At 34.7% G+C, this 14,412-nt stretch overlaps 1 protein-coding gene across 1 annotated transcript; it reads right to left on the bottom strand.

Annotated features, from left to right (window-relative positions):
- Positions 1-11,835: 11,835 nt before the first annotated feature.
- LOC112714462 (CBL-interacting serine/threonine-protein kinase 12) lies at positions 11,836-14,109 on the bottom strand. Its single transcript, XM_025766069.2, has one exon. It carries the CDS (start codon positions 13,649-13,651, stop codon positions 11,999-12,001), a length of 1,653 nt encoding a protein of 550 aa, XP_025621854.1. The 5' UTR covers positions 13,652-14,109; the 3' UTR covers positions 11,836-11,998.
- Positions 14,110-14,412: the final 303 nt, after the last annotated feature.

Raw genomic sequence — 14,412 nt, 5'->3', positions numbered from 1 at the left:
AATTTATGAGACAATTTATTTTTGTCTTATGAATATCAGAAAATAGGACAGACCAGGGAAGAGAGAAGTTGACTCCATCATGTATCCTGGTTCAGTTGCCTTATGCAATGCAACCTACATCCAATCTCCACCATAACAGTGGAGGAATTTTTACTATAGTTAAAGTATTATATATACCAATTTCACGGGATTGACACAATCCTTTCACTCTCAAGTTCTAATCTAACTTGACTTGGTTATTCTAATACCTAACTCTTCATTCTTAGTGCTAACCCAACTAAGAAAAGGATACCTCATTGGTACAAAATACAAGACACAGAATCAACCTAAAGAAATCTTAAATAAGTCTAGACTTTTCACTCATGTGTATTTCTCTGCCTCTTTTCACTATTAGGCTCTTTCCAAGGTTCTGAAAATCGGACCGGACCGACCGGTTCAACCGGTTTAATCGCAAACCGACAATGCAAACGGTCCGGTCCTCCTGTAAAAACCGCAATTGAAAAAACCGCTGAAAAATTGATGAACCGGTCGAAAACTGGTCGGTTGGACTGGACCAGTGACCGGCCAGTTCGGAAAAAACAACGCCATTTTTTAATTTAAACAAAAAAAGAAAGAAACAGATCTACTCCACCCAACCCCCCTCTATTCCCCCAATCATTCATTCATTTCACTACTCACTCCTTGGAGAACTCTGAAATAAAGGAACCCTAGCCCTCCATCGTCGCCGCCGTTCCCAGTTCCTCAGCGCCGCCACCGTCTCCAGTTCCTCAGCACCGCCGCTTCTTCCTCTTCCCTGTGTCCAGAATCCAGTAAGTCGGCAGGTCCTCTTTGGCTCTTCATCTTAACTCACCAAACCAAAACCCTGGGCTCTCTCTGCATTTTGCAATGGTTCTGCCGCAGTGCTGCCGCCGTCCGTGGCCTGGCCCTCTCTTGTAGCTCGGTGTCCTACTTTTCTGTCATCCGTCCCACCTCCGTGGCTTCTCTATTTTGTTGGCTTGAAGCAACTTGCTGCCGTATCGCCACTCGCCGTCGTCTCCCTAGTAGCCGTTGTCTCCCTGGTTGCCGTCCATGCCTCCATCGAAGGTTAGTGTCTCTGTCTGTTTTGTTCGTGTCTCCGTCTTCTCTCCCCAGAACCTCTGTTTGTTGATTTTTAATGTGAAATTGTGAAATTGATACTTTTTCTTGATTTTGTGCTACTGCTCTTTCTTTGATTTCTGAAATTTTGGTTAAAATTTTCTTGCTGCTGCTAAAAATGAAAATGAAATCATTATTGAAAATTCTTTTTAGGGATTAGAGATTACTTGTTGCTATTTGTAATGTTTGTTGAAATTTCAGGTTTAGTGTGATTAGGGATTACTTGTTGTTGTTGAAATTTCAGGTTTAGTGTGATTAGGGATTACTTGTTGCTATTTGGTACTTACTGCTGCTGTTTTAGTGTTTTTAACTTTTGAATCAACTGTTTTTGAATTTTTGTTGATAAATTTATCGATTTTAGTATTTAGGGTGATTATTTATTGCTGTATTTTAATTTTAGTTGCTGATTGTTCTTGATTTCTGACTCTTTTTAGTATATTGTGCTGATTGTTCTTGATTTCTGGCTGTGTGAATGTTTTGATTTCTGGCTCCGTGATATTGTTTTATTTTTGTTTTAAGGCCCTATTTTGTGCTCAGTTTTCATTTTGTAGGAAATTGTTTGAGGTATATAAGAATTAAGAAGGAAGATTATCCCAACAGCTACTCTATTAATTGATTCGAGTCCCCCACAAGCTTGAAGAGAGGAATCCTTCATCATTGGTTTGTTTATGGCATTGCATAATGCATATTATTGTAGTTTGTTTGTTTATTCATTGAACTTCCACAAAATCAGTGTTTATGATCCCCTTTTGTCTAGAATAAACAATTCTTGAGTCCTTGCTTAGCTTTACGTCAGGTGGATTATGTGCTGTTAAGTTGTACAAGCATAAGATTTCTCCTTGAATTTAGTATATGCAGTTTAATTCTGAATTGGTATAATTATACCACAAAGCTATAATTATACCACAAAGTTATACCAAAAGAACTGGATTGGTAGGAAGATCTTTATCAAAAGCTATAATTATATTTTAGGATATATATTTAAAATTTATATATTATTTTATTCTAAAACGATTTTTTTGTTAGACCACAGTTGGACCGGTTGAACCAATAAATCAGTGAACCAGTGACTAAAATGGTTCGATGATCGGTCTGGTTCTCAGAACCTTGGCTCTTTCAATGACTCTCTTATTCAGCCTTTTACCTCAAGAAATTACAGAAAAATAAACATTAAAAAGAAAATTACAATCTGCAAAACATGAAGGAGATTAATGCTTCAACAGCCTCTTTACTATGTGATAAATCAGATTTGCTTGCCTCTGATTTAGTTCCTCATTCTGGCAGAATACTCCTTTGACTAGGAAGCACTATCCAAGTTGATGAATTTCTTCAGAGAACTCTTCTCATAACATAAACCTCAATAACACTGGTTATCTCTCCTTTTCTTTAGAATGATGAGAAATCTTCTTTTGTATCTCCTAACATTTTTCTTAGTTGCTCTCTCCTAGATCAACCCTTGAGCTGTGTGCTTCACCAACTCACTTTTTCACTTTCTTCCATTTTTTCTCAAATTAGAAACTATGGTTCTGACCATCTTTCTTGACCGAAAGCCTCATGACAACAAGGAAGAAAATATTTTTAATGGTAAAACCAGATCTGAACCATTAAAATGCTACTTGGTCCCCAAGATGTAAAACCTCGTCTAATCATAATTAATTAAATAATAAATTAAATAGGAGCGAATATGGTTCAAAAATTTAGCAATCGGAATTTAATAATTTAAATATGATATTTGGATTCAGTGAATTTTTTTGAGTCGGAACACATAGTTTTATGCGTAAAAACGCGCATTGGAATTTTGACCGTCAGTACCTACTGAGATCTGTCTAGTACTGCAACTAAGAAAACTGATTATAAGTAAATAAGTTTAAGAAGTTAGGAATTTTAACTAGGGAATGTAGAAATATTTAAAGTGCGATTTAGAGCACTAATCTTAAAGGTTTTGGCCCAAAATTGGGCCAACGTACAAAAATAAGTGAACCAGGTCTAAGTGGGCCCAAGACCCAACATATGTAAACATTAGTTATGAGTATTTCAGTCATTTTACCCTAAAGAAAGGGTGTGGGGTGCAGCTATGGTAAAGGGAGGAAAAAGAGAGAAACCCTAACTCTCTTTGAACTTCAAATCACCATAACTTTCTCACTGAAACTCCGATTGACAAGCCGTTTACGGCCACGCTTCGCTCTTCTCATTATCTACAATTCTATCTAAGTTTTGTGGTGAGTATTTTATTCATTTCTGCCCAATTTTTAAATTTCCCCACTGCTATGTGTTTTGGAGGGGATTAGTGTTAAAATCTTGTGATTTTGGTTATTTAGGGATACTCTAACATGGATTCTAAGTGGGTTCTATCCCTATGTCATATGGACTGAGATAAGATGTGCTCAAATTTTTTTGTGATTTATTCATTTCATGAATCCTAGGTTAATGTATATATGTAAAATTGGTTATGTTAGTGTATTTGGTGATTTTGGTGCACAACTGGGAGGTTGGTGTTGCTTGAGAAGTTTTGGTGAGGCTTGGAGTTAAGGATTGGTGGAGACTCTCAAGAAGAAGCTCAATTATTTTGTCTACAAGAGGTACGGTTTAAGTTTCATTTAAGTACTGTGTGGTGTGATGAGAATTCCTAGGTAAGATGCCCCTAGAATTAAGTTTGGATTGTGTGAATGGTTGGTGCTAATATGCATAGTTGATATGTTATGTAAATTAATGATTGAGTTGAGAATTGTGTGAATTATATGTTTGGTGTGTTGAGAATTTGATGAATTGGATAATGAGTATTAGTTTGTGGAATATGTATTAAAATTGTGAATTTGGGCCGGAGGCCGTGAATTTAGGCTGGAGGCTGGAAAGAGGTAAGAAAGGTAAGTTGATGTGTGTATTGTGTGATGATATAAGTGATTAGATGGATTTTAGATATTGAATGTGTGAATGATTGGGTTGGTTATTGAATAATAAGGCTTGAGGAATTGAAGTGTGAAATTTTATGGTTGTAGGTGAAATTGTGTAGATGAGATAGGTTTGGTTTTGGTTGAGTGTAATTATGTGAATGTGATTGGCTTGTGGTCATTTGGATGAGTGAAGATGAATTTGGCTTGTGAACATTGGCAAAATTGGTGATTTCTAGTTTTGAGTAAAAACTGATTTTTTTGACCAACTTTGGCGATTCGTAATTTGGCCCACGGAGTTTAGAATTCTTTAAAATTGGATTTTTATGAAAATTTATTCAACGATCTTTCCAATGGTTCATAAATGGTTGAAAAAGAAATTTTGTAGAAGAAGTTATGTGTGTTGGAGGTTTGTGGTTTGATATGTTATTTAGAATGAAAGTAATATGATTAAGTGTAATTTAGTTAGGATGTGATTAAAAAATAATTGAATACTATGTATAGTAAAAAATTGATATTATTGAAGGATAAAATTAAATTAAAATTTATTTTTATGTATCGTTTTTGTCCCCAACGTTTTCGTCCTATTTAAGTCCTAACGTTTCAAAATCGTCTCAATTTTGTCCTACCGTCAATTCTGTTAATGGATCTCTAACGGCAAGACAACATTGAGTCAATTTTAAAATGTTGGGGACTTAAATAAGACGATTAAAACATTAAGGACAACTTTAGTACTTACTCCAAACGTTAGGGGACAAAAACGATACTTTACTCTAAAAAATAAAATAAAAAATAATAATTTTAAAATTTGTTTTAAAACTTTATTTGTTTTATATTTTATAAAATTAAATAAATTCTAAAATCTAAACTCTGTCAAGTCACAAGTGCATGAGATCGATGAGATGTTGAAACTAAAGTTTATTTTTAATGATTTATGATTAGCCTACTTTTCAAAACATTCACGTGTCACTTATTAAGTAAATAGAATCGTATTAGCCTTTCTTATTTGTGTCTTTTTGTTGTTAACCGCCCAATTAAAAAACACAACTAGACCAACGTTGTCCAGTCTTGGGGAGACTTTGTGCAAGATTGGTTTACCATAAAGTGTTTGTGATTAGGATTAGAGCATTTTCTTTTATGAAAGAAAGAATGCACAATCGAAAATGACACTTGCTTTTTGCTATGAATAAAATATTCGGCTTCAAATCCTTGGCGGACATGTTTCACATAAGATAGCTTATCACCTATATAAAGTCCAAATTTGATTCGTCCTTTTATGATAACCACCAATTTTTCCACATTCAAGGCTACATAATCCAACGGTTACCTAATAAATCAAGAAATTTCTATCCACCAAGAAATAATCTAAACTGAAAAGGTCCCCCTCAAAAAGTGATGCTATCATCAGTAAACAATTCAACATAAAATTCAATGTATATCGAACTGCAAAATATTTTAATTAAGCACTCCACTATACTCAAAAAACGCGAATTTCTTCACAAAATTAACACATTAGGCCTAACATTTTCCATATTTTTGGGTTACGAATGGTTCCTTTTTTGGGTTTCTAAGAATATCCATGCCTAAAATAATGCAGTGGTTATTGTTGAAAAAGATAAATAGTTAACCACAGAATAAATTTTTATCTAATATACAATCTTATCTAATATTTATATTAGTTAATATTTTCGGTATTATCCTCCCAACTCCGATATAACATACAAAATATTCACGTGTCCTCCTCATGTATGATGTAAGCCAGTAACTAGTTGTTTTCCGTTGAATATATAAGGTTATTATTCACATAATAGTTGAAATATATTAGATTGTTTAACAATAAATTATGAGTATATACCCATTTTGGTCCTCAAAGAATTTTGGACCAGACATTTAAAATGGTCCTTTAGGTCCTTGGCTCCGTTAGGTCCCTGATAACTCTAGCAGAGGACAAAATGATCTCTGACCACCTCTGTTCGGAAACGACACTGTTCTCTCCCATTTTTCATCATATCTCGCATAACACTAATAGTCTAACACTGTAACTTCAAGCTACACAATACACACTCTGCAACTTCAATAGTCACACGAAAAAAATCCTTAACTTGTTCTCAACCAATTCATACTCAAGAAACTAATGACTATGTCTCTCAAGTAATTATCGTCTTCGATGGATCCCATGAATCTAGACAGCAAGTCTGATTAGTCGTCAAGACCCGTCATTGTCGTAGCCATCTCCCTCCTTCTTTACTCTATCATCTCCATGACCACATTGTCCACCATTTTGATCACTTCCTTTAGCTTCTTCTCAGAACTAATGTTCAGTAATCGCTTCAGTTTCCGTATGAGCGGCAATGGCGACATTACTCGTTGTACTGATAGCTTGGATGTGAAGTCAAAACTGTCTACCAACTTGGACTCTGGAAAAGAAGGAACATTCTGTGTCTATGTCAAATGAGAATTTTCATATGATGTTGAAAGAAAATTTTTTCATAATATCCTAATATCTAACGATCTATATTGCGTGTTGGAGAGTGGAGAAAGGCATGCCCTTGGGGTAGTTGTGGGACTTGGTCTTGAGAATGTGGTAGACGTTGTCAAGGTTGGAGGTGATGCTATTATGAAGGACGTGGAAGTGGAAGCTTCTGGTAGGTAAAGTGCAGAGGAAGTGGGTGTACCAGTCAAAGAGATTTAGAAAGTGTGTAGTCCATAACATATTGAGGTAGGTGCGACACGTGTGGCAGTTATACCATGGCTTGATCTTGAAGCTGAAGAGCAGGAAGAAAAAAGATGGAAAAAAAGACTGTGAATGTGAAGAAGGAGAGTATGAATGAATGTTAAGGTTATGCGAGACGTGATGAAAATTGGGAAAGAATAGTTTTGTTTTTGAATAAAGGGGTTAGGGATCATTTTGTCCCTTATTAGAATTGTCAGAGATCATTTTGTCCTCTGTTAGAGTTGTCAGGGACCATTTTATAGAGTTGACGGAGTTAAGGACCTAAGTGACTGACGGAATTAATTGTTAGGAACCAATCGAGTAATTAATTTTAGTTGAGAACTAAAGTGTCTAGTCTAAAATTCTTTAAGGACCAAAATGGGTATATACTCTTAAATTATTTAACATAATTTTAATACGATTATGTTATATGTATACTAAAATCAGTTACTAAAGTCAACCATAAATATAAAATATATGTTAAAATATAAATATATATTAAAAATAAATTAAATCACATATATATTTATAATTATTCGGTGACTAATTTTCATATCTGATTTTAGTATTCGAATAATAACTTTGATTTTAATATAATATTGTTATTATTTTCACTTACATTTTCACGTGAGGAGCCAGCTATAATATATGTTATATCCTTAGGAATTTAGATCTTCCTTCTTGTTATTTTGTGGAGGATAGCTAGTAATATAACTAATAATAGAGGAAGGGAGACACTATGAAGAGGTTTGGGTCCTTAAGGTTTGGTTCCATTTGCTACTCTAATAGAATTATCAATAATTTGAAAGCAACGGTTCAGATTGTGGACCACACATGCCTAGCTAAGGAAAGCAACAAGAAACAAGATTGATGTTAGATTACTCGAACAAGTTGAGAGAACCAATTCTGGTTCAGCTTTAGCCACCACTACTCTCTTGCATGGCATTGGCCAAAGACAACGTGTTAAATGCACCATACATATGAGATCAAATAATTATCAATGGTGGCACACTATTTGCATAGATACAGTTAATTATGTCTATTAATAAACTCTCTAGGAACAATGCACATACATACAAGTTTTCTAAGGAAAAAAATAAGGCTAAAATTTAAGGAATTCGGATGCTCAAAGTATAAAGAAAGAACGAATATTTATGACTATCTTCATAGTAGTCCGAACACATGAAAACTATATTTAGCAGCTGTCTCTATTATTCCATAGCTTATTAGTGGCCCATACTTATTATATGACGTGCTAATTTTGGAAATTTTTTTTTTTAAGGATTCTTAGTGGAGGGAAATTTTATCCTTTTGGTATTAGATAATCTCTACTGAATATTTCTCCCCTTTTTGAGGACTTTGATGTGTCTAAGTACGTCTTTTTTGTTTTTTGTTTTCGATCTCCCTATCTATTATAATAAAATAAATTTTAAAAAAATATCAACACATACATGCAAGGCACGGAAAGTCAACAGAATTCGGGGGTTGCCCCTTACCTCAATGTTCTAGTGAAATACATAAATTTCGGGTTGAATGGTCATGTTCTAGCTAGCTCATTAAGGCCGCCTTTTATTAAAAAATCGAATATGATAAGGTAAGATAAGATAAAATAACGTAATAAAAATAAAATATAAATGATAAAAATATAAAAAATTATTATTTTTATATTTTATTTAATAATAAATTAAATAAAAATAAATAAATAATAAAAATTTAATTTATTCTTTTTCAGACTCAAATAACTCAAGATCAATAAAAAGTGTAATAAGATTGGGTCATCTTATAGAAGCTCAATAAATTTGCAGATCTAATCCAACAAAATCATAGATTCACCGACCCAATTTGTTCATAGCACAAGTTTCGTAATGTGTGATTGACTCGATTTGTAATGCAAGCAAAACTTTGTCTTTTCATTATCTCAAATATTATTTACGAGTCAACAAATTCAATTCTGCAACGCTGGATCACCTTCCAAAGAATTAGAGAAAAACATTCTATTACTATAGGCGGTGAGATATAAAAGTGATCGACTAGTTATTATTTGAGTTAAGTTTGATTTTGGTTCTAACTTAAGAGTTAAAAATTGGAATCGTCTCTATTTTTTTTTTGTTATAAAATAATTCCAAAATTTTAATTTATTTTAAAATCGTTCTTTTTACTAATTTTATTTTTTTATTACTAAATTATCCTTCATTAAAAAATTATAAAATAAAATAAATATAAAAAATAAAAAAGAAAAGCAAAGTAAGGGATACAAAAAAAGAAAGGGAGGGAGTTGGGGCTCGAGAAAAAGGAGAGGGGAGGGAAGCCTCACCGCCGCGCCGCCATACCGTCGGACCACTGCACCGCCGTCTTATCGTCTATGATCCGCCACTGTTCCTCCTCTTCATCCTCACCGGCCGCTTCTTCTTCTTCTTCTTCTTCTTCTTTTTCTTCTACTTCTTCGTCATTGCTCTTTCTCCTCGCCCTCACCACCCGCCGCTTCTTCTTCTTCTTCTTCTTTTTCTGTGAACTGAATTTTTTTGTAAAATTTCTAAATTTTTTGTGAAATATTGTTGTTACTGAATTTGGCTTGAATTTGGAATATTGTTGGATCAGGAGAGAGAAAGAAGGGGGGATTATGCGAAGAGAAACGGGGAGGGTGGGGAGGAAAGGGAAGAAGGGAGAGGGAGGGGTGTTAAGGAAGAAGAAGGGAGGGGTTTTATGCGTAAAGTAAAGGGAAAAGGAGGAAGGGGTTATGCAAAGGGAGAAGGGGGGGAGGGGGAGGGGGTTCGGGAAGAAGAGGGGGAAGGGTCTTCGTCGTCATCGTCGCCGTTCTTCGCCGCCGCCACCGCTGCTCTTCTTTGCTCGATGGCCGTTGCTCGTCGTTCAAGTGGCTCGCCGGATTCTGCTTCTGCTTCCATCATTCTTCTTCTTCTTCTTCTTCTTCTTCTTTCATTCTGCTTCTATTATATTTGTTGATTTTTTATTATTGTTGTTTCTGGTTGATTCTGATTCTGATTGATTATATTGTTTCATTGTTATTGTTGTTGTTGTTCTGTTTCTGTTTATGCTCTTGCTTCTTTTATTTCTACTTGATTCTTTTGTTGATTCATTGGTGATTTATTGTTGTTGTTGTTGTCTTGTTGCTGCTTCTGTTTGATTCATTGTTGTTGTTGCTTTTGATTCTATTTCTGCTTGTGCTTCTGCTGGTGCTTCTACATAATTTTGGGGAAAAAGGAGAAGAAGAGGGGAGGGAGGTGCTTCTGCATAATTTTGAGGAAGAAGAGGAAGAAGAGGGGAGGGAGGGGTATTTTCGTCCGAATTACGATTTTAAAACAAACTAAAATCTTGGGGACCATTTTGTAGCTAAAAAAAAGTTAGGGACGATTTCAATTTTCGACCCCTACGTTAGGGACCAAAATCGAACTTAACCCTTATTATTTCCTTTATAAATATTTCGTCAATTTAAATATTTTTTATTTTAATTTTTTAAAATATATTAAAATTTTTGCTAATTTAAGTATTATAATTTTTTTTAAGTATTCCATCATCATTCATTTGAAGATATCAAATAATTTTATTACTTTAATTAACAAATAGAAGCTTTTATTTAAAAGAGTATGGACTTCACGTTTAGGTTCATATAATTATAGACGACAAATATTAGGGACCAACAGAATTTATAATGTATAGTCATCAATTAATTATCATTAATATTTTTAATAATATGAGATGACATATAATAGTATAGATTACTCATTTTTCTTTTAATAGTTAAGTCCTAGCCAAATTTTAATAAAAATATTAGCCATTATGGATTTAGGTATTTTATCACAATATTTTTTTTCTTTCACACAAGATTAAAAAACAAATAAAATAATAAAAAATTAATAACAAAATTTTAAAATATTATATTCCTATTTACTGTCTGTATTTTTCTTTGATAAAAAAATATAATACTATAATATCTCTAAACACAATATTTTTATTTATATTTTATTTATCAAACACAATTTTAATCTCTGTATCCGAGTTAATATTCAATTTGGTGGACTTACACGTGAGCCTCCATTTAGGGTCCGTTTGGAAAGCTTTCAAAGTAACATTTTTGAGCTTTTAACTTATGAAAAGTAGTAGTATTAATTTCTGGTGCAATTTTCAAAACCAAATTGCAGCTGTCTAAATAATTATTTAGGAGTTTATAAAGAAGTTAAAAAAATGACTTTTTCCATAATACTACTATTTTTTATCACATTTCTATAAAATAAACACTTTTAGAACTAAAAATCTAAACACAAACTAACTTATTTATAAACTACTTTTAATATAGTCATTTATTGTTTTAACTATTTTTTCAAAAAGAATTTAATTAAGTTGTTTACCCAAACTAAGCCTTAGTCCCTAAAATTTTAATTGTCTCTATTTAGTCCCAAAATTTTACGAATAAATACTACTTACAATGTGGTTTTGAGCTATTTAAATGTCAAAATAAAAATATCATTTTAAAGAGTCGAACGTAGCATCAAAAATTCTAAGAATTAACATGAGTCACATTCGTAAAATTTAAAAATTAAATAGAGACAATTAAAATTTTAAGAACTAAATTAAAACTCATAAAAATTTAAAGACCAAATCAAATATTATTTTTTGAGTGTCCTCATCAACAAATTAAAATAAACCTAAAAATATGCAATTTTTTTGCTTGGTTTAGTAGAGCTGGATATACAACTTTTATATTTTTTATTTATTATATTTTTACAAAATAGGTTAAAAATAATGGTGATATTATTTGGGGCTTTTTTATCCATTTTTTAAAAGACTTACATTTTGGTTTTACCTTTGTGAGAAAAAGTATTATTAAAGTTAAATTTGCGAATTTATAAATCATTTCACAAATACACCCCGTATAACCAAACAACTCAGTTACACTTGCACACAATATTCTGCAGATCTCCGGCAGAGACCAAAGAGATTATCAAAGATGTGTAGCAGAGCATAGCATGTATTTTTTAATAACGCAGCACAACCTTATTGAATTGGAGCAAAATAAAATAAAATAAAATAAATAAAAAAGAAGCAAAAAGGTAAAACAGTGTTTGTGGCATGCAAGAAGAGAGATGTAGAAATATATACTCCATTTAACTATACTTTTGAATTAGAAGACATAAATTTGATGATAGCATCACTAAAAGATGCAAACCTACTCCTGGTAATAGAGGGTGCAAAAAGAATTTAATTTATGAATTACCATACATACACAAAGACTCTGTAACGAATTAAATTAAGCCTCTGAAGCTGGAGGTCGATACTCGACAGGATCATCCAAAGCAGAAGATATCTTATTGGCAGGTTCTGAAAGCACACGCAGCAATGGGGGATGGTGATGATGATAATGAGGAGTAGAATCGCTGCTAATTCCATTGGCAGGAGAAGCAGAGCTACTAAAACTGGATGAACAGGATTCCTCCTCTTTCATCAAGTTCATCAATCCAGGCCTCAATTCATTGTTGCAGAACCTCTCATACTCTGCTCTGTCTCCTCCTTTTTTCTTCACCTCAACTACTACAAGCTTCGGTGTCAGCTCGAATATCTCAACAGCAATCGTCAATGGACCCGTCAAACCTTCCCTTGTTCCTTCCAAGCTCACCCTGCAATCCTTCTTCCTCACCGAGAATCTAACCAAGTGTGCAATCTCCTCCAATTTCGATATAATCTTCCCAACCGGCGCCGACGTCACAAACCTGGCCTCGTCCCCTTTCTCCTCGAACAATCCAGACAGATCGAATCCTTTGGAAAACGAAATTATGTCGAACGCATTCAAACTCGCAGGCCGAGGCAAAGGAGGATTGCTAACGCTATGTCTTCTCTTAATCTCAACCTCAGAATCAGATTCAGCGTAATCCGAAACAGAAGCGTTGTCATCGTCTCCGCAGTTACTGATATTAGAAGGATGATTACTGCTATTAATGCTATTAACATTATGATCCTCCATGATCATGTTTTCAGTATCATCGAAACTACAGAGCCTATCGTCTTCGACATAGAACTTGATTTGCTTGAAGCCTTTCTTGAACCACTTGTTCTGCATGATTTCGGGAATGGCGATCCGCGTCTCGGGCTTAGTGTCGAGGAGCCTGGTGAGGAGATTGGCGAGATCAGGGGAGAACCACCTAGGGCACCGGAATTCACCTTTGTAGATCTTCTTATACATCTGCATCACGTTCTGATCGTGAAACGGCAAGTACCCTGCCATCAAAACGAACAAAACGACACCGCAAGACCACAGATCAACTTTTGCGCCGTCGTAGCCCTTTCGACCGAGAACCTCCGGTGCCACGTAGGCCGGAGTCCCGCAGAACGTGTGGAACAAACCGTCCTGGCGAATTTGATCGGAGACGGCGCTGAGGCCGAAATCGGAGACCTTAAGGTTACCGTTCTCGTCGAGGAGGAGATTCTCGGGTTTGAGGTCGCGGTGGTAGACGCCTCTCTCGTGACAGAATCCGACGGCGGAGATTAATTGCTGGAAGTACTTTCTGGCGACTTCTTCTTTGAGTCTTCCTTTTGCAACCTTGTTGAAGAGCTCGCCGCCGCGGACGTATTCCATGACGAAGTAGATTTTGGTTTTGGTTGCCATTACCTCGAAGAGCTGAACGATGTTAGGGTGGCGGACGCGCCGGAGGATTGAGATCTCGCGCTTGATGTGCGCCACCAGCCCTCCTTTTAGGATCTTCTCTTTGTCTATCACCTTTATTGCCACCCATTCTCCGGTTTTCACGTTCTTTGCGCAGTACACCTTCGCGAATGTTCCGTGACCTAGCAGTTTTCCGATCTCAAACCGACCTAGCAGGAGGTTCGATGATGACGACGACGTTGAGTCTTTTTTGTTGGGTGTTGTGGTGGTGTTCATGGGCTGCTTCGAAACCACGCCCGCCATGGATGGCTAATTAGGATTTTATTCTACTTTATTGGAGCTTTCAATGTTTGGTACCGTTTTTTCTATTGAAACGAAGGAAAGAAGACACGATTTTCTTTTGTTGTGTGTGTGTCTAAGCGTGTTCCTCCATTGGAGGGCGTATTAGGAGAAGGTGGAAGGAAGGAAGGAAGAAAGGAAGAGAGAAGCTAAGGGGGTGTGGTTTTGATTTGTTTTTAGGTTTCTTTTTTATTTTTTTTCCCTTTTTGTGTTTCTGTTTGTTTTCTGTGTGAATACCCCTAAAATTGATTCAAAGGTAGAGAGTAGAGACAGAAGAGCGATGGATTGTAGAGAGGAATGCTTTTATAAGGAAGAGTATATTCTACCATTAACCTTCCTTTGCTATTTCTCTCATGCTTTTATTATCTTATTATCTTATTATCTTTTTCAATTTTAAAATTTTAATACTACTACTGATAATTTAATCATTGACTCAATGCCACGTAAAGGTACACCTATTTTAGTATTTTGGTTGTTATGACCTTTTTTTAGTTAGGGGGTTGTTGTTACTTATTAGTTATTTTTTTATACAAAAAAGAATTCTATTTTACTTTAACCGGTTAATTTTGTTGGACTGAAGAAAGCAGCAAAAACCAAAATGAAAAAGAAAACAAAAATGAGGGGTACGCGTGAGCTTCTCATGAGTTTGCGCATCCAATTGTCTCACGGTCTTACCATTCAAAAATCATAACAAAATTAAATTGAAATTTTATGTAAATTTAGAA

The sequence above is a fragment of the Arachis hypogaea genome, chromosome 10, assembly GCF_003086295.3.
Source record: "Arachis hypogaea cultivar Tifrunner chromosome 10, arahy.Tifrunner.gnm2.J5K5, whole genome shotgun sequence".
Classification (NCBI taxonomy): Eukaryota; Viridiplantae; Streptophyta; class Magnoliopsida; order Fabales; family Fabaceae; genus Arachis; species Arachis hypogaea.
The sequence above is the reverse complement of the archived record's forward strand: the minus strand, read 5'-3'. Positions and strand labels throughout refer to the sequence as shown.

Coding starts and splice junctions, on each gene's coding strand:
- LOC112714462 (XM_025766069.2), bottom strand. CDS start 13,651: ATGGCGGGCGTGGTTTCGAAGCAGCCCATGAACACCACCACAACACCC.